General features: G+C 45.1%; 1 protein-coding gene across 1 annotated transcript in view; it reads right to left on the bottom strand.

Annotated features, from left to right (window-relative positions):
* The window catches only part of KCNN3 (potassium calcium-activated channel subfamily N member 3), a 158,941-nt gene extending 135,663 nt beyond the window's left edge, over window positions 1-23,278 (bottom strand). The window contains exons 1-2 of the mRNA XM_077260581.1: window positions 23,201-23,278; window positions 22,230-23,065 (exon numbers count right to left, since the gene is read on the bottom strand). Coding sequence (XP_077116696.1) covers window positions 22,230-22,994 — 765 coding nt within the window. The 5' untranslated portion in view covers window positions 22,995-23,065; window positions 23,201-23,278. The remainder of the gene's footprint in view (window positions 1-22,229; window positions 23,066-23,200) is intronic.
* Between the last annotated feature and the right edge of the window lie 1,411 nt (window positions 23,279-24,689).

Below are 24,689 nucleotides of genomic sequence, written 5' to 3'. Positions count from 1 at the left end.
GTACACTGCTTCTTGTCTGATTTGATTTCATTCTACATTCAGGATTCAGAAAACAGAATGACAAGAAGAATATATGAAAACAACGGCTTACGGGGACCTTAATGGAACAAACTAGCGTAAAGAAAAATGTGGATGGACATTTAAGATAAAATAGAGGTTGTCTACCAAGTTATCAAAGACCAATTATATAGCCACCAAACACAAATGGGATTGGATTGGCCATGGTTCCCAGCCGATTATACTTTACATTACTGAGTTAAACCCCCAAAAAGTCAACTCAAAGCAAAATGTCCTCCAGTAAGGAGCTGATACATGTAATAAAAGTAAGTAGATATTGCGTGGCCATAAAGACTCAACTAACCACAGACATCAGAAGGATGTCTACCAATTTACAGTAAACGAGAAGCCAAACAAATGTCAGACTGGATTGTCCATGACTTGCTGCCAACAATGCACTATATGACTGAAAAAGTCAATTCCAAGCGAAGGTTCATCTGATCGTTTTCACAATTGATGGGCAAACTGAAGAACAACTTTCAGTCTCCAACAAATAGTCAAAGAACTACTTGAACGATCCACCTGAAATTTGGAATAAGTTTTGTGGATATTTTGTCTACAGCTGTCTTAAGGTTGTCAATAATAGAACAGATACACATTTTCAGGTCTTCTTGGTGCATGTATGTCAATAGATTGATGTAACTGGTGTCAACTGAGGAATCAATAATCGGTAATAGATAAACTGATAAAACTACTGCCAGATGAAGAATTAACGATTGGTAGTATATAGAGTGATATAACTGCGCCAAATTGAGAAACCAAGAATCTACTCTAGGTGTACTGATATAAGTGCTACCAATTTAGGCCTCACTTACTTTTGATAGATAAAAAAATAATTATGGTGTCAAAAGTTGAAAAGGTCAATTTATGAGAATGAAAAGGCCACCTCAAATTTCTAAGTGGTACCAGTTAAGAAATGAATAATCAGCAATAGATGAACTAATATAAATAGTGCTTTTTGAAGAATTAGTGATCGGAAATCGATGGACTGACATAAGGGCTGCCAACTGAGGAGACATTTGCCATTAGTAGTTTGAGAAGGTGATCAAAACCTGAACAGGTAAATGTTGGAGTCTATGAAAAGGCCACTACAATGTTAGGCTGATATGAGTACTGATTGAAGACTGCTACTCAACACAAAGAAGGCAGAGATACTGACTACTCCCAGGTACAACCAGAACATATTTGAGATAGATGGCGATGAACTGGCTGTGTAAAGGACTTCAACCTACTCAGATCGATGATCACTCAAGATACAGTGACGACACTGGAAGTAAATAAGAGAATAGTTAAGGGAAAATCAACAATGTAGACACTGGACAAGGTCTTCAAATCGAGGAACATTTCACTGGCGACAAAGACACAGCTCTTACATAGTTTGGGCTTTTCTGTGGTAATAAATGGATGTGAAACCTGGACAATAAAGAAACAAAAAAGAATTGATGCCTTTGAAATGTGCAAGAGAAGGATGTTATCAATACCATGGATGTAAAGAAGAACAAACAAATCAATTTTGGAGCAGATCAAGCCAGATATATCTTTCGAAGCAAGGATCACCAAGCTACAACTTGCCTACTTTGGACACATCATATGAAGCGAGCAATCACTTTAGAAGGGCATTATGATCGGATGACTAGAAGGAACAAGGCGAAGAGGAAGACTGGCATCCCGATGGCTTGATACAATCAACGTAATGGTGGAGAGGACCTTGGTGGACCTATCTAGGCTTGAACAAGATCAGCCTTGCTACAGAGCATTCATCCATCAAGTCACAATGGTTTGAGATCGAGCCAAAGGCCACTAAATAAGAGGTGAAAGAACAGGTTAGCATGGTACTAGAAGTAGATGGACAGGTAAATATGCTTGGTATCAAGAGATAAAAAAAATGTAAATGATCCAGGTAGTATCTGTCAATGATGTAACACTAGATGAACTGATGAAGTGGTGCCAAGTGTGGAAGAACAAATGAGAATGGTGTGAAGAGACCAATGTTGGACTGATGAGGGGTGGCCGTTTGAGAGCTGGTGACAAACAGCCGATTGGAAGGAACAATTGGCAACAAGTCACTAGTCAACTGTAGATACGAGAAGGATAGAGAAAGTCAGTGACACTGAAATACAGGTGTGAACCCTGACCAGCAATGGATAGATGAGAACACAACTAGGAATGAGAACTAATGGGCGATGGATGGTGAAGGATGAAGAAACGAAAGTAAATCAAAGAAAAAAGATCTCCAATGATATTGAGAAGAGAACAGAATGACCAAGGATCCAAAGGTTCCTTGAAGACATAATGTCTACCCCAGACACGACTTTCACCATGATCGCTACTGATTTAAATCCGACTAGAACACATAATGCACAGGATCATCCTTACTCTCAACTCCCCGGAGAAACCTGATCCAGATCTAGATGCCCTACATATGTATATATGGGCGGGGCTGACAACCTATTACACATGATGATTGTCAGCAGTAATAAATGATGAGCTGGTGCTGTGGTATACAGTATGTGGTCTCATGTCTGTTCACATGTCATCAGTGATGCATCACCAGATTGTGGGGCTGACAACTCCTTACACAGGCTGGTTGTCAGCAGCAACAGATCATTAGCTGATACCAGGTGCGGACTGGGGCTGAAATTCAGCCCTGGCATTTGAAATCACACAGGCCCATGTTGTCCCCATCCCCAAGCACCAGATGGGATATATTACTAATATTACCCTGGATGGAGAAAAGGAAGATCTACTACAAGACCAATATTTCTAATGTTCCCTATGGCCTGCTGGGGTAAGTGACGGAGTCAGCAACTTTGTGCTTTGTCACACCTCTTAACAGTATGGGTGTCTTGAGAACACTGATTCTGTTAGCAACATAGCAGACAATGTGGCCCACGACCAGACAGGCCCTTCTGGCATTTGCCAGAATTGCCCTATGGCCAGTCCGGCCCTGGCTGATACTGTAGTTTATGGATTTCTTTTGAGAGCAACTGATCATAAATGGCCACCTCTCCATCAAAGGATCAAGACCTGGAGCAGCTAATCTTGGGATGAGGGGCCACCTGCTGTGAGACGTTCCATCAGCCCACAAATGTACAAAACCTCTCACCCCTTATTAGCTTTTGCCCTGCGTCACATTGCATTGAGCTTATTTTGTCAGTGTACGTTATTGTTCTGTGTTATCAGCCATGAATATACACCCAATAGAGCTGATGTAATTAGGAAAAGCATTACTGGCATTCAGATCTGAGGCTCAGTGTGATCCCCAGAATCTGATGAGGCTGAGATACCGCAATGGGCAGACATGTTTATTCAGCGATTTCACTGCAAACTATGAGATAAGGGCTGGATTATAACATGAAGGACTAAGACTCTCCAGGGGACCCCCGACACCCCTAAACCTAAAATTGGTGATGCTGTCTGCTGAGCAGTGTATCCAATCCTATAATGTGTGATACTAAGCATCTAGCAATAGTGATTAAAACTAAGCAATCTGCGAGGGGCACACGGCAGTACATTGCTGCGTGGCCACTGCTGAGTACATAGAAGGGAAGATAGAATGCACCACCTATGTATGGGTCATCAATCGATAAATCCTGGACAATCCCTTTAAGTAGGTTCTTCCTGTTACTGCAGATCATACATGGAATCTCACTGCAGGGCTCAGAAGGGACTGTGGATTTTGCCACATTGGTTTTATGGAGCCTTATTGCTTTGAACTACCAGAAACCTGTAAACCTCCAAATAAGTTTTACACATGTTGGACTTTAGTAGGGCTTGTTTTTTGCTGGATGGGTTGTAGTTGTTAATAAATACCCTTTGGGGGGCAGCACATTTTTCTGATCACCTTTGACTAAGAATGAACAAATATGCAGAAATTCTGAAAGTATATATTTTTTTATGACAAAAGTGATGACTACTTTGTTCTTCAGGTCACTACCATTCAGCGACCACAGGATTTTGTGGGGCTTTTTTATACTTTGCTACTTTTGCAAACTAAAATTTTGTGTTTGCTTTATTATTATTACAGTATTATTTTTTTTTACTTTTTTTATCGCTTTTTATATTATTTTTTTGTATGATGAGAAAACAGCATTGTTGGTGTTTTTATGGCATTTACCATATGGGTCGAATAGTGTGACAGTTTTACAGCATGGGTCATTCCAGATGTGGCGAAGTCTATTTTGTGAAATGCTGTAAATTTATTTTTGTTTTTAGTGTGATAAAGCACAAAAAATACTGAGAAATGTTTCCTTTCTCCCCATATGTAGCTACACAGAATTTTTTCTATTTTACTTGGTCAAACTACGAGACTTTTAAAATTTAGCTGAGCTTTTTGATCAGTTTTTGGAGCAGATCCTCCCTAAAACCCACTTCAAAAAGTCATGGAAAACTCTCTCCAATCATTTCTACAACCCTTGGCAAAAATTATGGAACCACTGGCCTTGGAGGATGTTCATTCAGTTGTTTAATTTTGTAGAAAAAAAGCAGATCACAGACATGGCACAAAACTAAAGACATTTCAAATGGCAACTTTCTGGCTTTAAGAAACACTAAAAGAAATCAAGAACAAAAAAATGTGGTAGTCAGTAATGGTTACTTTTTTTAACCAAGCATAGGGAAAAAATGATGGAATCACTCAATTCTGAGGAAAAAATTATGGAATCGCCCTATAAATATTCATACCCAAAAATAATACCTGCATCAAATGAGATCTGCTTGTTTGCCTGCATCTAAAAAGGAGTGATCACACCTTGGAGAGCTGTTGCACCAAGTGGACTGACATGAATCATGGCTTTGATGCGAGAGATGTCAATTGAAACAAAGGAGAGGATTATCACACTCTTAAAAGAGGGTAAATCATCACGCAATGTTGCAGAAGATGTTGGTTGTTCACAGTCAGCTGGGTCAGAAATCTGGACCAAATACAAACAACATGAGAAGGTTGTAAAAGGCAAACATACTGGTAGACCAAGGAAGACATCAAAGCGTCAAGACCGGAAACTTAAAGCAATATGTCTCCAAAACAGGAAATGCACAACAAAACAAATGAGGAACGATTGGGTGGAAACTGGAGTCAATGTCTGTGACCAAACTGTAAGAAACCGCCTAAAGGAAATGGGATTTGCATACTGAAAAGCTAAACGAAAGCCATCATTAACACCTAAACAGAAAAAAACAAGGGCTAAGGAAAAGCAATCGTGGACTGTGGATGACTGGATGAAAGTCATATTAGTGATGAATCATGAATCTGCATTGGGAAAGGCGATGATGCTGGAACTTTTGTTTGGTGCCGTTCCAATAAAATTTATAAAGATGACTGCCTGAAGAGAACATGCAAATTTCCACAGTCATTGATGATATGGGGCTGCATGTCAGGTAAAGGCACTGGGGAGATGGCTGTCATTACATCTTCAATAAATGCACACGTTTATGTTGATATTTTGGACACTTTTCTTATACCATCAATTAAAAGGATGTTTGGGGATGATGACATCATTTTTCAAGATGATAATGAATCCTGCCATAGAGCAAAAACTGTGAAAACATTCCTTGAAAAAAGACACATATGGTTAATGCCATGGCCTGCAAATAGTCCGGATCTCAACCCAATTGAAAATCTTTGGTGGAAGTTGGAGAAAATGGTCCATGACAAGGCTCCAACCTACAAAGCTGATCTGGCAACAGCAATCAGAGAAAGTTGGAGCCAGATTGATGAAGAGTACTGTTTGACACTCATTAATTAAGTCCATGCCTCAGAGACTGCAAGCTGTTACAAAAGCCAGAGGTGGTGCAACAAAGTACTAGTGATGTGTTGGAGTGTTTGTTTGTTTGTTTTTCATGATTCCATAATTTTTTCCTCAGAATTGAGTGATTCCATAAATTTCCCCTATACTTGGTTTAAAAAAGTAACCATTACTGACTACTGCATTTTTTGTTCTCGATTTCTTTAAGTGTTTCTTAAAGCCAGAAAGTTGCCATTTGAAATGACTTTAGTCACCAAGGCCGGTGATTACATAATTTTTGCCAGGGGTTGTATAAGAAATTCAACTTGCTGTTCCTATGGAAAGTTTTTAACTTTTTTCTTTAAAGAGGTTTTGAAAACAGAATAGTGGGGAAAAGATACATGTCACTTCTTTTGGCATGTGCACACAGGGTTGTTTTTTTTATATATATGGTCAAAAAGTAAAAGATTTCTTCTGGAGAAACTCCTTGATTGTGTCTTTTCTGTGGGGTTTGGAGGAGTTTTCCGTTTTCTAAGCCATACTTTGAAATCTTTTGATTGGACACTGCCTAGATTGGAAAGGTTTCCTTCGTGATCCTGTACAACAAAGAAGTGAAAACACTTTCTTTTCTCACTCCAGGCATTTTTCATTACTTGAAACAAACACAAAATACACAAAAACACTCAAAATACCAGTGAAGTGGTTTACTATAGAGATTAATAAAAAAGGAGTTTTTTGAGGATTTGTTTAAAGCACTATTTGGTGCGGACCCACTCCAAGAACTCCTAAAAATACTGTGAGTGCACTTAATCTCGATATACGTGTACGCTGAATCTTTTTGGTGAGTTTCTGTAGCAGAAAATGTGAGGTTTCGAGGAGGATTTAGAGTTTCCATCTAGTTAGTTTCTGCTCCATAAAAACTGTAGATCTGTAAAAATTGAGTTTTTCATGAAGTTTTTGGGGCGGAAACTCTTAAGGCTCGCTCACATTAGAGTATAGCGTCCGATGATTCTCTCATGCAAGACAATCGGATGCTAAATGCAAATGACCCGCGGCTCAACCTCTGCTGTGAGCGTGAGCCGAGGGTCATTTTCCGTTCTCTCGAATGCCAGAATTGAGTCACAGGCACGGAAAAGATGGAGAACTTAATTTCTCCATCTTCTCCATTGTGTGAGTTGGCGTATCTCAGAATGCACTCAGATGGCATCCGAGTGCAGTTCGATGTTTTGCATGCACCCATAGACTTATATGGGTGCGTGCTGTCCGATATACACTGCCAATCATAGCATTCAGTGATTTTTTTTTCTCATACTGATTTGACATGTGAAGAAAAGCTTTAGCCAGCACTGCCCCATAGTATAACATTCGAGCGAGTGCCATCCGATGATAACTTCTGAGTTATACGCTGGCTACTCGCCAGTGTGAGTGAACCCTTAAAATGCGATGCCAAATCTTAAACTCTCAGCGCATTGTGGGATTTAAGTAAATCCGTTAGGGGTAGGTCTGTTGGCAGTTTTGGATGCAGCTTTGGATGTGACTAGAGTATAATAAATGTGGATTTATGGTAGATAAGCGAATCACCGATCACTGCTCATTACCGGTCTTGCACCTCTGATAAATCCCCCCTGGCCTCTCCTGGCAGCGGAGCTGATTATTTCCCATCGATTCTCCTGATTCGTTATCTTTGTCCTGCTCTGTCGCAGACTTTTATTTCATCGTCTTCTGGTGCAGAGACCCCGGGGCTTCCTCCATTATTTATATATAAACAACTTCCCACCGCTGATAGATGAGCGATATGCGGCTGAGTACAAAGGAGGCCCAAACATTACCAGTCTACTGCAGAGGAGGGGCAGGGAAGGTAAACCTTAGGCTGGTTTCACATGTCAGTGGCTCCGGTACGTGTAGTGACAGTTTTCTCACGTACCGGAGACACTGACACACGTAGACCCATTCAAATGAATGGGTCTATGCACATGCCTGCGTGTTTTCACGGACCGTGTGTCAGTGTGCAAAACACGGAGACATGTCCGCTTTTCTCCGGCAGCACGGTCCGCAAAGCGTCCCGCATACGTGCACACGGAGAACAGTGTGCACTCTCCTCCGTATGCACGTCCCGCCGCAAGAGAAACAGCGCTACAGTTAAGCGCTGTCCCCTGCGTATGGTGCTGAAGCCGGCATTTATCTCTTCTGTCCTGCTCGGCTGAAAGCAGCGCTTGCAGGAGAGAAGGGATGAAAGATCAAGTTTTTTTCTGTTAAAAATAAAGTTTGGGGTCACCTCCCGCGTCCCACCCCTCCCCACCCCCTGCGCACCCGGCCGCTTGCAGAGAAATACTCACCCAGCTCCCGCGATGCCTCCTCTCAGCGCCGGCAGCCTGTCCTGTGTGAGCGGTCACGTGGTACCGCTCATTACAGTGATGAATATGCGGCTCCACCTCCCATAGGAGGTGACCCCAAACTTTATTTTTAACAGAAAAAAACTTGATCTTTCATCTCTTCTCTCCTGCAAGCACTGCTTTCACCCGAGCAGGACAGAAGAGATGAATGCCGGCTTCAGCACCACACGCTGAGGACAGCGCTTACTATAGTGCTGTCTGTCCTGCACGGTCCGTGTGGTCCTCAGGCGGCACACGGCTGCTGCACGTGTGCCACACTAATGTGCCACGTGAGCACACGGACACGGATAACTCCGGTACCATTTTCTCCGGTACCGGAATTATCTGGACGTGTGAGACTGGCCTTAAAGGGCATGTCCCCCCAAATAAAGTCTTCAGGTGTGTCTCTGTCCGGAGGTTAGAAATCCTACTCAGGCTCTCTTAGCTTTGTCTCCTTTTGGGAAAGCCAAATGATAACCATAACCATAGCAAGGGAAATCTATCAAGTCTAGGCTGGTAATCTGGAAATTTTTTCTCAGAGGCAATCTATCTTAAACTGATGATAAAGGGGGCTCTGGCACTGTTTATAGGTGGTGTTATAGGGGAAAATCAGTCTTAGGGCTCACTCAGACTGGAGAGTAGCTAGCGTATAACTCAAGCAAGTGCTAACTCGACAAGTGACATGAGAAAAAAATCTCTTGATTTTGCATCTGGCAGTGTATATTGGATGGCGCGCACCTATATCAGTCTATAGCTTTGTGTAAAATATGGGACTTCACTCAGATTTCATCTGAGTGCAGTCCAATATACAGCCAATCACAGAACGAAGATGGAGCAATTAAGTTCTCCATCTTCTCCGCATCTGTGATCCGATTCTTGTTTGTAAGAGACCTGGATCACAATAAAATGACACTCGGCTCACGCTCGCTGCAGAGGATGAGCTGAGGGTCATCTGCATATAGTATCTCATTCTCTCACATGAGAGAATCATCGGATCCTACTCCCAGTGTGAACAAGCCCTTAGGGTTATCCTCACACTGATTATATGGATTGGAAAGTTTGCAAGAAAATGAAAGTACTGGAGGAAAGTATGCAAAGAGGCAGAAACTAGATGCATTCCTGTATTACAGTGCCATAATACACAGCACCAGGGCCGGACTGGCCATCTGGCAAATGCCAGAAGGGCCTGTCTGGTGATGGGCTGCCTTATCTGCTACGTTGTTAACAGAATCGCTGTTCTCAAGACACCCATACTGTTAAGAGTTGTGATGGAGCACAAAGTTGCTGACACTTACCCCAGCAGGCCATGGGAATCACTAGAAACATTAATCTTGTAGAAAATTTTCCTTTCCTCCATTAGAGTAATATTAGTAATACATCCCATCTGGTGCTTGGGGATGGGGACACCATCGGCCTGTGTGATTTCAAATGCCAGGACTGAATTTCAGCCTCAGTCCGTACCTGCTCAGCACCACACCTGCAATATTCATTATTAACTAAGGCTACTTTCACACTAGCGTTGGTACGGGGCCGTCACTATGCGTCAGCCCGACGTACCGATGCACATTGTGAAAGAAATGAACAACGGGGGCAGCGGATGCAGTTTTTCAACGCATCCGCTGCCCCATTGTAATGTCCGAGGAGGAGGGGACGGAGTTTCGTCCGCGCATGCGCGGTCGGAAATGGCGGACATGACGCACAAAAAAACGTTACATGGAACTTTTTTTGTGCTGACGGTCGCAATGCGTCGCTAATGCAAGTCAATGGAGAAAAAACGCATCCTGCGGACAACTTTGCAGGATGCGTTTTTCCTCCAAAACGACGCATTGCGACGTACGTCGCACAACGCAAGTGTGAAAGTAGCCTAACCCAAATATGAGATCCCTAGTGCTGCCCCAGACAACAGAGCTGGGACAATCATTGTCCATCACGTCTGCATCCTCCCACCACTACCATCCCTCATGCCTGCCCATCCCGCAACTAATGTCCTTCACACTTATGCCATCCCACCACTACTGTTCTTCATGTCCGCACCATCCCACCGCTACTGTCCCTCACACTGATGCCTTCCTAAAACTACTGCACACTACACAGGTAAATGTAATGAGAGCTAAAACTTCTCTGGTTCTCAGGTGACAACTCACTGTCTCCCCCTGCTGGTTCACTTTGCACGCACAATCTGATATCACTATGTATTTTTATTGTGAAATGCAGATATATAATATACTCAGTACTCCCTGGTCTGATGGTGCAATACGCAGCTCTGTGCAGTGTTCATAAGTATACAGTATATACACAGAATCGAACTGTGCAAACATTTTAGGCAAGTGTGGAAAAAATGCTGTAAATTAAGAATGCTTTTAGAAATAGTAGTGCTATAGTTTATTTATACTGACCGTGGAAACATACCTTTAGGGTATGTGCACACGGAGAATGATCCTCTGCGGATTTTTCCGCAGCGGATTTGATAAATCCGCAGGGCAAAAACTGCGCGTTTTTCCTGCAGATTTATTGCAGATTTACCGTGGATTTACTGCGGTTTTTGTGCGGATTCCACTGCGGTTTTCTATTATTGAGCAGGTGTAAAACCGCTGCGGATTCCGCACAAAGAATTGACATGCTGCGGAATGTAAACCGCTGCGTTTCCACGCGTTTTTTTCCGCAGCATGTGCACTGCGGATTGCGTTTCCCATAGGTTTACATTGTACTGTAAACGCATGGGAAACCGCTGCGGATCCGCAGCAAAATCTGCAGCGTGTGAACATAGCCTTATAGTTAGATGTATTAGTGACCAATTATGCTAAACAGATGATAATGATCATCATTTTCATTAACTGAAACAGCTGTGTAGGAGGCTTAAAACAGGGCGAGGAACAGACAAACTCTGCTACAATGGTGAAGTTGTGGAAGAGAGCTTTGTGTTACAGGTCACACACCATAGCAAAACTGACACAGCAAAAGGGTAGTTATACTGCATCAGTAAGGTGTCTCCCAGGTAAAGGTTTCATGGCATATTGGGGTTTTCAGATGTGCTTTTGGGGAAGCACCAGAAAATGAACAACATTGAGGACTATAGATTCCCTGGCTGGTCAAGGAAACTTAGTGCAGAAGATGAAAGCACGTCACAATACTACACTTCAATATCGGAAGATGTCCAGCAGTGGCACCAGCTCAGAACTGGCAGCAGCCAGTGGACCCAATTACACCCAACTTCTACTGTTTGGAGAAGTCTGGTCAGAAGTTGGGTTCATGGAACAATTGCGACCACAAACCAGACATTCACATGAACATTTGATTTATCTTCCTCATTCACTTTACATTTTTGTTAGTTGATACAGATAAACTCTTAACATTTCTATTTTTGAAAGCTTCTTATTTTGTAGCATTTTTTCCCTACACCTGCCTAAAACTTTTGCACAGTGCTGCATATAAATACTGTATTGCTCAGCACTGGGTAATACAGATCAGTGTATTACTTTATCTGGTTACTCGGTGAATAATGGATGCATTAACCCCTCGCTCTCTCACTAATGTTGCTTTTGCAGTAATATCTCACACATTTTTTCTATAAGAAGCAACTTTTTAACGAGCTGGAAAGTCTCAGAGAAGAAAGTATTGATTTCCTTCTGCAGCGGAAGGAGATATTATCATATCCATAACGGTGGGTTATAAAACCACTATCCTCCAAAGTCTGGAGAGACCGGCCTCTGCATGTCGTCTTTTGGTACATTGTGGTGACACCCCTACACCTCCCTCTGCTGCGATATGGGATTCAGAAGTAAGAACAGACGTTTGTCACTCTTTATAGATAATGTATTGAAGAAAAAATACATACAAAAAGATATACGCATAAAAAGTATAAAAAACATAAGACAAGGACATATTAAAAATAATGATATAACAGCTCAAATTATTGAATTAATTTCTCACTATTGGACGACATACCCCTCCCCCCCTTCTGAGATGTTGCTTTATCATTATTTTTAATATGTCCTTGTCTTATGTTTTTTATACTTTTTATGTGTATGTCTTTTTGTATGTATTTGTTTCTTCAAAAAAGTATTGGCATAATATTTGTGATATTGTCCCCTTTTGGGAAACCCTTTTTTTGTTTTCTGTATTATTTTGGTATTCAGAGTTTTTGCAAATGAATATATATTTTGGGTATGTCCTTCGTTTTGTAAGACTAATAATAATAATATTTTCTCCAATACAGATAGCCTGTGCCTTTACATAGTGTGTATGGCCACTGCTGTGCTCTGCGTAGATAGCCTGTGCCTTTACATAGTGTATATGGCCACTGCTGTGCTCTGCGTAGATAGCCCGTGCCTTTACACAGTGTATATGGCCACTGCTGTGCTCTGCGTAGATAGCCTGTGCCTTTACATAGTGTATATGGCCACTGCTGTGCTCTGAGTAGATAGCCCGTGCCTTTACACAGTGTATATGGCCACTGCTGTGCTCTGCGTAGATAGCCTGTGCCTTTACATAGTGTATATGGCCACTGCTGTGCTCTGCGTAGATAGCCTGTGCCTTTACATAGTGTATATGGCCACTGCTATGCTCTGAGTAGATAGCCCGTGCCTTTACATAGTGTGTATGGCCACTGCTGTGCTCTGAGTAGATAGCCTGTGCCTTTACATAGTGTGTATGGCCACTGCTGTGCTCTGCGTAGATAGCCCGTGCCTTTACACAGTGTATATGGCCACTGCTGTGCTCTGAGAAGATAGCCTGTGCCTTTACATAGTGTGTATGGCCACTGCTGTGCTCTGAGTAGATAGCCTGTGCCTTTACACAGTGTGTATGGCCACTGCTGTGCTCTGCGTAGATAGCCTGTGCCTTTACACAGTGTGTATGGCCACTGCTGTGCTCTGCGTAGATAGCCTGTACCTTTACACAGTGTGTATGGCCACTGCTGTGCTCTGCGTAGATAGCCCGTGCCTTTACACAGTGTATATGGCCACTGCTGTGCTCTGCGTAGATAGCCTGTGCCTTTACATAGTGTATATGGCCACTGCTGTGCTCTGCGTAGATAGCCTGTGCCTTTACATAGTGTATATGGCCACTGCTGTGCTCTGCGTAGATAGCCTGTGCCTTTACATAGTGTATATGGCCACTGCTGTGCTCTGCGTAGATAGCCTGTGCCTTTACATAGTGTATAGGGCCACTGCTGTGCTCTGCGTAGATAGCCTGTGCCTTTACATAGTGTATATGGCCACTGCTGTGCTCTGCGTAGATAGCCTGTGCCTTTACATAGTGTATATGGCCACTGCTGTGCTCTGCGTAGATAGCCTGTGCCTTTACATAGTGTATATGGCCACTGCTGTGCTCTGCGTAGATAGCCTGTGCCTTTACATAGTGTATATGGCCACTGATGTGCTCTGAGTAGATAGCCTGTGCCTTTACATAGTGTATATGGCCACTGCTGTGCTCTGCGTAGATAGCCTGTGCCTTTACATAGTGTATATGGCCACTGCTGTGCTCTGCGTAGATAGCCTGTGCCTTTACATAGTGTATATGGCCACTGCTGTGCTCTGCGTAGATAGCCTGTGCCTTTACATAGTGTATATGGCCACTGCTGTGCTCTGCGTAGCCTGTGCCTTTACATAGTGTGTATGGCCACTGCTGTGCTCTGCGTAGATAGCCTGTGCCTTTACATAGTGTATATGGCCACTGCTATGCTCTGAGTAGATAGCCCGTGCCTTTACATAGTGTGTATGGCCACTGCTGTGCTCTGAGTAGATAGCCTGTGCCTTTACATAGTGTGTATGGCCACTGCTGTGCTCTGCGTAGATAGCCCGTGCCTTTACACAGTGTATATGGCCACTGCTGTGCTCTGAGTAGATAGCCTGTGCCTTTACATAGTGTGTATGGCCACTGCTGTGCTCTGAGTAGATAGCCTGTGCCTTTACACAGTGTGTATGGCCACTGCTGTGCTCTGCGTAGATAGCCTGTGCCTTTACACAGTGTGTATGGCCACTGCTGTGCTCTGGGTAGATAGCCTGTGCCTTTACACAGTGTGTATGGCCACTGCTGTGCTCTGCGTAGATAGCCCGTGCCTTTACACAGTGTATATGGCCACTGCTGTGCTCTGCATAGATAGCCTGTGCCTTTACATAGTGTATATGGCCACTGCTGTGCTCTGCGTAGATAGCCTGTGCCTTTACATAGTGTATATGGCCACTGCTGTGCTCTGCGTAGATAGCCTGTGCCTTTACATAGTGTATATGGCCACTGCTGTGCTCTGCGTAGATAGCCTGTGCCTTTACATAGTGTATAGGGCCACTGCTGTGCTCTGCGTAGATAGCCTGTGCCTTTACATAGTGTATATGGCCACTGCTGTGCTCTGCGTAGATAGCCTGTGCCTTTACATAGTGTATATGGCCACTGCTGTGCTCTGCGTAGATAGCCTGTGCCTTTACATAGTGTATATGGCCACTGCTGTGCTCTGCGTAGATAGCCTGTGCCTTTACATAGTGTATATGGCCACTGATGTGCTCTGAGTAGATAGCCTGTGCCTTTACATAGTGTATATGGCCACTGCTGTGCTCTGCGTAGATAGCCTGTGCCTTTACATAGTGTATATGGCCACTGCTGTGCTCTGCGTAGATAGCCTGTGCCTTTACATAGTGTATATGGCCACTGCTGTGCTCTGCGTAGATAGCCTGTGCCTTTACATAGTGTATATGGCCACTGCTGTGCTCTGCGTAGCCTGTGCCTTTACATAGTGTGTATGGCCACTGCTGTGCTCTGCGTAGATAGCCCGTGCCTTTTCACAGTGTATATGGCCACTGCTGTGCTCTGCGTAGATAGCCCGTGCCTTTACATAGTGTATATGGCCACTGCTGTGCTCTGCGTAGATAGCCTGTGCCTTTACATAGTGTATAGGGCCACTGCTGTGCTCTGCGTAGATAGCCTGTGCCTTTACATAGTGTATATGGCCACTGCTGTGCTCTGCGTAGATAGCCTGTGCCTTTACATAGTGTATATGGCCACTGCTGTGCTCTGCGTAGATAGCCTGTGCCTTTACATAGTGTATATGGCCACTGCTGTGCTCTGCGCAGATAGCCTGTGCCTTTACATAGTGTATATAGCCACTGATGTGCTCTGAGTAGATAGCCTGTGCCTTTACATAGTGTATATGGCCACTGCTGTGCTCTGCGTAGATAGCCTGTGCCTTTACATAGTGTATATGGCCACTGCTGTGCTCTGCGTAGATAGCCTGTGCATTTACATAGTGTATATGGCCACTGCTGTGCTCTGCGTAGATAGCCTGTGCCTTTACATAGTGTATATGGCCACTGCTGTGCTCTGCGTAGCCTGTGCCTTTACATAGTGTGTATGGCCACTGCTGTGCTCTGCGTAGATAGCCCGTGCCTTTTCACAGTGTATATGGCCACTGCTCTGCTCTGCGTAGATAGCCTGTGCCTTTACATAGTGTATATGGCCACTGCTGTGCTCTGCGTAGCCTGTGCCTTTACATAGTGTGTATGGCCACTGCTGTGCTCTGCGTAGATAGCCCGTGCCTTTTCACAGTGTATATGGCCACTGCTGTGCTCTGCGTAGATAGCCCGTGCCTTTACACAGTGTATATGGCCACTGCTGTGCTCTGCGTAGATAGCCTGTGCCTTTACATAGTGTATATGGCCACTGCTGTGCTCTGAGTAGATAGCCCGTGCCTTTACACAGTGTATATGGCCACTGCTGTGCTCTGCGTAGATAGCCTGTGCCTTTACATAGTGTATATGGCCACTGCTGTGCTCTGCGTAGATAGCCTGTGCCTTTACATAGTGTATATGGCCACTGCTATGCTCTGAGTAGATAGCCCGTGCCTTTACATAGTGTGTATGGCCACTGCTGTGCTCTGAGTAGATAGCCTGTGCCTTTACATAGTGTGTATGGCCACTGCTGTGCTCTGCGTAGATAGCCCGTGCCTTTACACAGTGTATATGGCCACTGCTGTGCTCTGAGTAGATAGCCTGTGCCTTTACATAGTGTGTATGGCCACTGCTGTGCTCTGAGTAGATAGCCTGTGCCTTTACACAGTGTATATGGCCACTGCTGTGCTCTGCGTAGATAGCCTGTGCCTTTACACAGTGTGTATGGCCACTGCTGTGCTCTGCGTAGATAGCCTGTGCCTTTACACAGTGTGTATGGCCACTGCTGTGCTCTGCGTAGATAGCCCGTGCCTTTACACAGTGTATATGGCCACTGCTGTGCTCTGCGTAGATAGCCTGTGCCTTTACATAGTGTATATGGCCACTGCTGTGCTCTGCGTAGATAGCCTGTGCCTTTACATAGTGTGTATGGCCACTGCTGTGCTCTGCGTAGATAGCCTGTGCCTTTACATAGTGTATATGGCCACTGCTGTGCTCTGCGTAGATAGCCTGTGCCTTTACATAGTGTATAGGGCCACTGCTGTGCTCTGCGTAGATAGCCTGTGCCTTTACATAGTGTATATGGCCACTGCTGTGCTCTGCGTAGATAGCCTGTGCCTTTACATAGTGTATATGGCCACTGCTGTGCTCTGCGTAGATAGCCTGTGCCTTTACATAGTGTATATGGCCACTGCTGTGCTCTGCGTAGATAGCCTGTGCCTTTACATAGTGTATATAGCCACTGATGTGCTCTGAGTAGATAGCCTGTGCCTTTACATAGTGTATATGGCCACTGCTGTGCTCTGCGTAGATAGCCTGTGCCTTTACATAGTGTATATGGCCACTGCTGTGCTCTGCGTAGATAGCCTGTGCCTTTACATAGTGTATATGGCCACTGCTGTGCTCTGCGTAGATAGCCTGTGCCTTTACATAGTGTATATGGCCACTGCTGTGCTCTGCGTAGCCTGTGCCTTTACATAGTGTGTATGGCCACTGCTGTGCTCTGCGTAGATAGCCCGTGCCTTTTCACAGTGTATATGGCCACTGCTGTGCTCTGCGTAGATAGCCTGTGCCTTTACATAGTGTATATGGCCACTGCTGTGCTCTGCGTAGCCTGTGCCTTTACATAGTGTGTATGGCCACTGCTGTGCTCTGCGTAGATAGCCCGTGCCTTTTCACAGTGTATATGGCCACTGCTGTGCTCTGCGTAGATAGCCCGTGCCTTTACATAGTGTATATGGCCACTGCTGTGCTCTGCGTAGATAGCCTGTGCCTTTACATAGTGTGTATGGCCACTGCTGTGCTCTGCATAGATAGCCTGTGCCTTTACACAGTGTATATGGCCACTGCTGTGCTCTGCGTAGATAGCCTGTGCCTTTACATAGTGTATATGGCCACTGCTATGCTCTGCGTAGATAGCCTGTGCCTTTACATAGTGTATATGGCCACTGCTGTGCTCTGCGTAGATAGCCTGTGCCTTTACATAGTGTATATGGCCACTGCTGTGCTCTGCGTAGATAGCCTGTGCCTTTACATAGTGTATATGGCCACTGCTGTGCTCTGCGTAGATAGCCTGTGCCTTTACATAGTGTATATGGCCACTGCTGTGCTCTGCGTAGATAGCCTGTGCCTTTACATAGTGTATATGGCCACTGCTGTGCTCTGCGTAGCCTGTGCCTTTACATAGTGTGTATGGCCACTGCTGTGCTCTGCGTAGATAGCCCGTGCCTTTTCACAGTGTATATGGCCACTGCTGTGCTCTGCGTAGATAGCCTGTGCCTTTACATAGTGTATATGGCCACTGCTGTGCTCTGCGTAGCCTGTGCCTTTACATAGTGTGTATGGCCACTGCTGTGCTCTGCGTAGATAGCCCGTGCCTTTTCACAGTGTATATGGCCACTGCTGTGCTCTGCGTAGATAGCCCGTGCCTTTACACAGTGTATATGGCCACTGCTGTGCTCTGCGTAGATAGCCTGTGCCTTTACATAGTGTATATGGCCACTGCTGTGCTCTGAGTAGATAGCCCGTGCCTTTACACAGTGTATATGGCCACTGCTGTGCTCTGCGTAGATAGCCTGTGCCTTTACATAGTGTATATGGCCACTGCTGTGCTCTGCGTAGATAGCCTGTGCCTTTACATAGTGTATATGGCCACTGCTATGCTCTGAGTAGATAGCCCGTGCCTTTACATAGTGTGTATGGCCACTGCTGTGCTCTGAGTAGATAGCCTGTGCCTTTACATAGTGTGTATGGCCACTGCTGTGCTCTGCGTAGATAGCCCGTGCCTTTACACAGTGTATATGGCCACTGCTGTGCTCTGAGTAGATAGCCTGTGCCTTTACATAGTGTGTATGGCCACTGCTGTGCTCTGCGTAGATAGCCTGTGCCTTTACACAGTGTGTATGGCCACTGCTGTGCTCTGCGTAGATAGCCTGTGCCTTTACACAGTGTGTATGGCCACTGCTGTGCTCTGCGTAGATAGCCCGTGCCTTTACACAGTGTATATGGCCACTGCTGTGCTCTGCGTAGATAGCCTGTGCCTTTACATAGTGTATATGGCCACTGCTGTGCTCTGCGTAGATAGCCTGTGCCTTTACATAGTGTGTATGGCCACTGCTGTGCTCTGCGTAGATAGCCTGTGCCTTTACATAGTGTATATGGCCACTGCTGTGCTCTGCGTAGATAGCCTGTGCCTTTACATAGTGTATAGGGCCACTGCTGTGCTCTGCGTAGATAGCCTGTGCCTTTACATAGTGTATATGGCCACTGCTGTGCTCTGCGTAGATAGCCTGTGCCTTTACATAGTGTATATGGCCACTGCTGTGCTCTGCGTAGATAGCCTGTGCCTTTACATAGTGTATATGGCCACTGCTGTGCTCTGCGTAGATAGCCTGTGCCTTTACATAGTGTATATAGCCACTGATGTGCTCTGAGTAGATAGCCTGTGCCTTTACATAGTGTATATGGCCACTGCTGTGCTCTGCGTAGATAGCCTGTGCCTTTACATAGTGTATATGGCCACTGCTGTGCTCTGCGTAGATAGCCTGTGCCTTTACATAGTGTATATGGCCACTGCTGTGCTCTGCGTAGATAGCCTGTGCCTTTACATAGTGTATATGGCCACTGCTGTGCTCTGCGTAGCCTGTGCCTTTACATAGTGTGTATGGCCACTGCTGTGCTCTGCGTAGATAGCCCGTGCCTTTTCACAGTGTATATGGCCACTGCTGTGCTCTGCGTAGATAGCCTGTGCCTTTACATAGTGTATATGGCCACTGCTGTGCTCTGCGTAGCCTGTGCCTTTACATAGTGTGTATGGCCACTGCTGTGCTCTGCGTAGATAGCCCGTGCCTTTTCACAGTGTATATGGCCACTGCTGTGCTCTGCGTAGATAGCCCGTGCCTTTACATAGTGTATATGGCCACTGCTGTGCTCTGCGTAGATAGCCTGTGCCTTTACATAGTGTGTATGGCCACTGCTGTGCTCTGCATAGATAGCCTGTGCCTTTACACAGTGTATATGGCCACTGCTGTGCTCTGCGTAGATAGCCTGTGCCTTTACATAGTGTATATGGCCACTGCTATGCTCTGCGTAGATAGCCTGTGCCTTTACATAGTGTATATGGCCACTGCTGTGCTCTGCGTAGATAGCCTGTGCCTTTACATAGTGTATATGGCCACTGCTGTGCTCTGCGTAGATAGCCTGTGCCTTTACATAGTGTATATGGCCACTGCTGTGCTCTGCGTAGATAGCCTGTGCCTTTACATAGTGTATATGGCCACTGCTGTGCTCTGCGTAGATAGCCTGTGCCTTTACACAGTGTATATGGCCACTGCTGTGCTCTGCGTAGATAGCCTGTGCCTTTACATAGTGTGTATGGCCACTGCTGTGCTCTGAGTAGATAGCCTGTGCCTTTACATAGTGTATATGGCCACTGCTGTGCTCTGAGTAGATAGCCTGTGCCTTTACACAGTGTATATGGCCTCAGCTTCTGTAAACCCATCACCCAGCACAGGAAGCCCCCCGAGGCTCCCGATCTTTGCCCCCTTCTGCATTACACACTGGTGTCTGACAGCAGCAGATGTCTCCCTTAGACAGATGCAGTTACATGCTTTAACAGCTGAAACGGCACCAGCACCTCTCCCCTGCCATGGCTCCATGCCCTCAGTGCCCCGTCCATCATCCAGCCACAATTAGCCTCCACTCTGTCCTGCAGACATGGCTGTCAGTTAACTATTTACACCCTACACTCCATATCTATAAAAATTGGGAAATTCACAACCCTACAGCCTGCATGCAGTAAAAACCATTACAGTGTAGGTAGTATGACGATTCATGACACAGGGAAAGCTGGGTCATGCTGCCTGTGCGTGGCTGATTGTTATTATCAGTCGGATTACATGACTCAGCGGGGTTGCACATCAATAAAGAACATAGATGGCTGCAAAAATCAGTGCAGGAAACATTCACCATGGTTTACACTTCACGACAACGGGAAACGGGAAAGCTGGGTGAAGACCACTATATATATATATATATATATTGATCATGGTTGGTATTTTTTAATGACTCTTTACAGAGGATCAATTGACTTCTGTGTCTATTATAAAGAACGCAGCTCGTTAATTTTGGACGCAATAATGGTTTAAAATGGAGGACACTGGGAAAGCTGGGTGACTACCCCTGTGTGACTACTGTCACATTGTGATTTTCATTTTTTGCAGGTTTATATATGACTCTTTGCAGTGGCCCTCTTGACTCTCGCATTCATAAAGGAAGCAGACAGCTGCAAGAATTCGAGCAAGATACATTGATCATGTACCATTGAAGACACTGGGAAAGCTGGGTGATGCCCCTGATGTATATACTGTCAGACTCCCATTATTCTTTTACGTGGTTAGTTTAGCAGTGGATTACTTGACTCACACGTTGATGAAGAACATAGCTAGTTAGTATAGGGCACATTAATGATGATTTACTTTTGAGGATACTGGGAAAGCTGAGTGATGCCTCCTAAGTCTATACTGTCAGACTGATGTGATGATTGTGGTTTATACGAGCCAAAAACGCCGCTGGCTATGATAATTAATGTGGGACACATTCATCATTATTAACTATTAATGCCACTGGGAAAGCTGAATAATCTGCCCCATGTGCATACTATCAGGTGGGGATTATCATTATTGGTAGGCTCATACATGACTCTTCACCGTGGATCACTCTGCTAGCGCCTTGATAAAGAATGGAGCTATTTAGACGCATTGATTATGGCTTGCCACAAGGATACTGGGAAAGCTGGGTGATACCCCCCTGTGTATACTGCCAGACTGGCAACCCTGATGATTATCGTTATCAGTAGGATAGGTTCATGCGTAACTCTTACAGGTAGATGACTCAGCCTGCTCTTTAATGAAGAACACAGCTTGTGGGACACATTGATCATGGTTCACCGCTGAGGACACTGGGAAAGCTGGGTGACTACCACTACCAGTATGGCTTATCAGTCATCCCCTCCTCTCACACACAGCTGTTGGATTCCCGGGCCTCTCCCTAGTCGTAGCATTGCGAGGACCCGATGTTCCCCTACCTTGCCATTAACCCCATTTCCTTAATTTTGCTCCCTGGCATTTCCTCTCCTCACTGAAATCCTAAGATTTACTCAGCAGATGGTGCTGAGGGCTGCGACTTAGAAGACGCTTCTCCTCCTGACTGCAGATCGGGCGGGAGAGCTCATTGTACATTCTGCCTGCTTCCTGGGAGCAAGTGGGGAATGCTCCTATGAGAAGTCCCATAGTCCACCCCCCACCTCCATTCTGAGCTCTCCTGCTCCATCCCTGATACTTCATCATAGCGGCATCTTATTCCCAGTGCAAATCCCAAACATTCACCTCATGTAGCTGCCTACATGACACCTGTAGCCATTTTTCTCCCAGCATCCTCTACATTTCTGCATATAGGCTGTGTATAACTATGCATGTGTGCACGATTATTCTCCCCATAACCCGAGGATGGGAACCTAGCATGTGTGAGACACCGTGGCCCTGGAGGAGTAGTCGCCTGACCGGGGATGAGCCACCGTGATGGCTCTTATGTACCAAGCTAAGTAAGGTGCCATATTGTATCAATGTGAGAAGACCCTGCACCATGTAACCCACTCAAACACCGAAACCCAAGCATCTTCTCCGCAGAGGTGTTGATCCTACCTTTTCGTACAAACCCCATGACAGTTCTGTCTCAATGACCATGACAACTATTCCAAACATCCCGAATATCAGCGCGTAGTCACTAAGCCTCTTCCGTTTCTCAAAAAGTGCCCTCCTGTGTCCCAATTTGTATCCAATGTTTTGATGCTTCCTCTTGTTGGGTTTGGGGTAGTTGGTGGTGGAAGTGTTATTGCCTGAGTGTTGATGGTTCTGTGTGGCATTGGGATGGTGGTGTAGATTCTGGTTGGAGTGGTGCTCATCCTTGGAAGAGATGACTATCTCAGGAGCATTGCTGGAGTTGAAGATCTGAAGAGGTTGGCTCTCGGGCTCCGAGTCTATCAGGTTCCTTCTGGAGGCACTTAGTCGGCTGAGGGGTTTCATCACCCCTCCTGTGTATTTACAAGAGCTCATGGCTATTTCGGTGAATGGGTTGCTGTCCCTTCTGTGGACGAGGGGACTGGCTTGTCTGTGCTTGCATCCTCCGCCAGCCCCACTTGTAGACGCTGAAGTTGGAGAGTGTCCAACCAAGTGGTCACTTAAATTGAGCTGGCTGCCCTGCCTGGAGGAAGAAGGGTGGTGGAGGACGGTTGAGTTGTTGGAAGGAGGTGCCCTGAAAGCTGATGGAGAGGATGAGTGCAACAGGCTGTGATGGTAGCTCTGGCTCTGCAGCTGGTTCACAGAGTCCCCCGATAACGGGCAGTGACATTTGGGTTCTTCATCCATGTCGCCAACCCCTGAATCATGAAGGTGCCCAGAGGTGTCCATGATGGTGGTGATGTGGATGTGATGATGAGACGCCTTCAGCCCCCCAATCCTGACACTCTGTGTGCAATATCCTACAGGGAAAAAGAAGGGGGAATAGCGAGAGATTAAATGCAACAGAAAAATGTGCAATACCCTTCCCTCCCTCCCAAGCCTCCCAAAGATGCCAATGCCATGAAATCCTCAGGTGTTACTTTGGCAGCTCTTACATGTCATTGTATGGTAGGTGCTGGGGACTCGGAGCTGAGATCCTGCATGTCTTCTCTCTCTATAGCTAGCTCTGTCTCCCTTACCAAGCCAAGCCCATCTCTTGGCAGTCAGCTCCTATTGGCTTTCTGGCAGCGGTGACAAATTGATCCAGCCCTACACCGTTGCTTTAACCTCCTCAGAGCTACAGAGGTGCCCAGGTGAATCACCACGGCCATGGTCCTGGCATCCATTCCCGCACCTTCAGCCCATGCCCCTGCGCCTCCCTCTGTGTCCGCTGCTCCTCACGTTAATGATCACTGGAACCTTGAATTATAGGAGGGCTGGCACATAAGGGGTTAACCCTAGCAAACAACATATACCATGTGATTCACTATTCGATTGCATGCTCTTCTGTCCAGGCAATGGGTTGGCTATGCCCTGGCTGTGGGCACATCATCAGTCACAGCAACATGTATTGTCACCATTCTATACATCAGTCTCACTCCTTTACCTACACATAGTGCCATGAAGCACCAAAATATGGGCAAGTGACATATTCAGGTATGAGGCATACCTAAACTATGAGGCGCAGAACCTCTTGGTATTGTTTTTAAATATTCTGCATGCCCCGTGCCTCTGACACCTCACATGCTGTTCTTTCCATGAACATTATATATGGCCCCCGATCTGTCTAGTGTTACATCAGCGGCTCGGCCATGAAACTGAAGCCAGTAGTTCCTTCTTTTCTCAAAGGTGGTAAAGTTTGCGTTCTCCGACTTGTTTTTTTTTTTTTTATACAGGGACTGTTGCTATGGACACTGCTAGGAATTTTTCTTTTACATGTTATTAAGGGGGAGGGAAAGTCACATCTATATTTGTCAGATAGATGGCGTTTCCCCCTTGTGCCCTGTCACTTTTCGGTAATTAATCCTGCTAGGAGGAAATCTGGCACTTGACTAATCTCACTGCGGGAACTACAAATCCCATAATGCAGAAAAAGTGAATCCAACTTATGAAATGTAGCATAGAAAATGTAAACACTATAATACTGCTCCCTAGGAACACGAATACAACTGATATAATACTGCCCCTACATACACAAATATAACTGCTATAAAACTGCCCTTATGTACAAGAATATAACTACCATAATACTGCTCCCTACATACACGAATACAACTGATATAATACTGCCCCTACATACACAAATATAACTGCTTTAATACTGCCTCCTATGTACAAGAATATAACTACTATAATACTGCTCCCTGTGTACAAGAATATAACTACTATAATACTGCCCCCTTTATAAAAGAATATAACTACTATAATACTGCCCCATGTACAAGAATATCACTACTATAATACTTCTCCTACATACAAGAATATAACTACTATAATACTGCCCTATGTACAAGAATATCACTACTATAATACATCTCCTACATACAAGAATATAACTACTATAATACTGCTCCTATGTACAAGAATATCACTACTATAATACTT

The sequence above is a fragment of the Ranitomeya variabilis genome, chromosome 1 (assembly GCF_051348905.1).
Source record: "Ranitomeya variabilis isolate aRanVar5 chromosome 1, aRanVar5.hap1, whole genome shotgun sequence".
Lineage (NCBI taxonomy): Eukaryota > Metazoa > Chordata > Amphibia > Anura > Dendrobatidae > Ranitomeya > Ranitomeya variabilis.
This window is presented reverse-complemented; position numbering and strand designations above follow the sequence as displayed.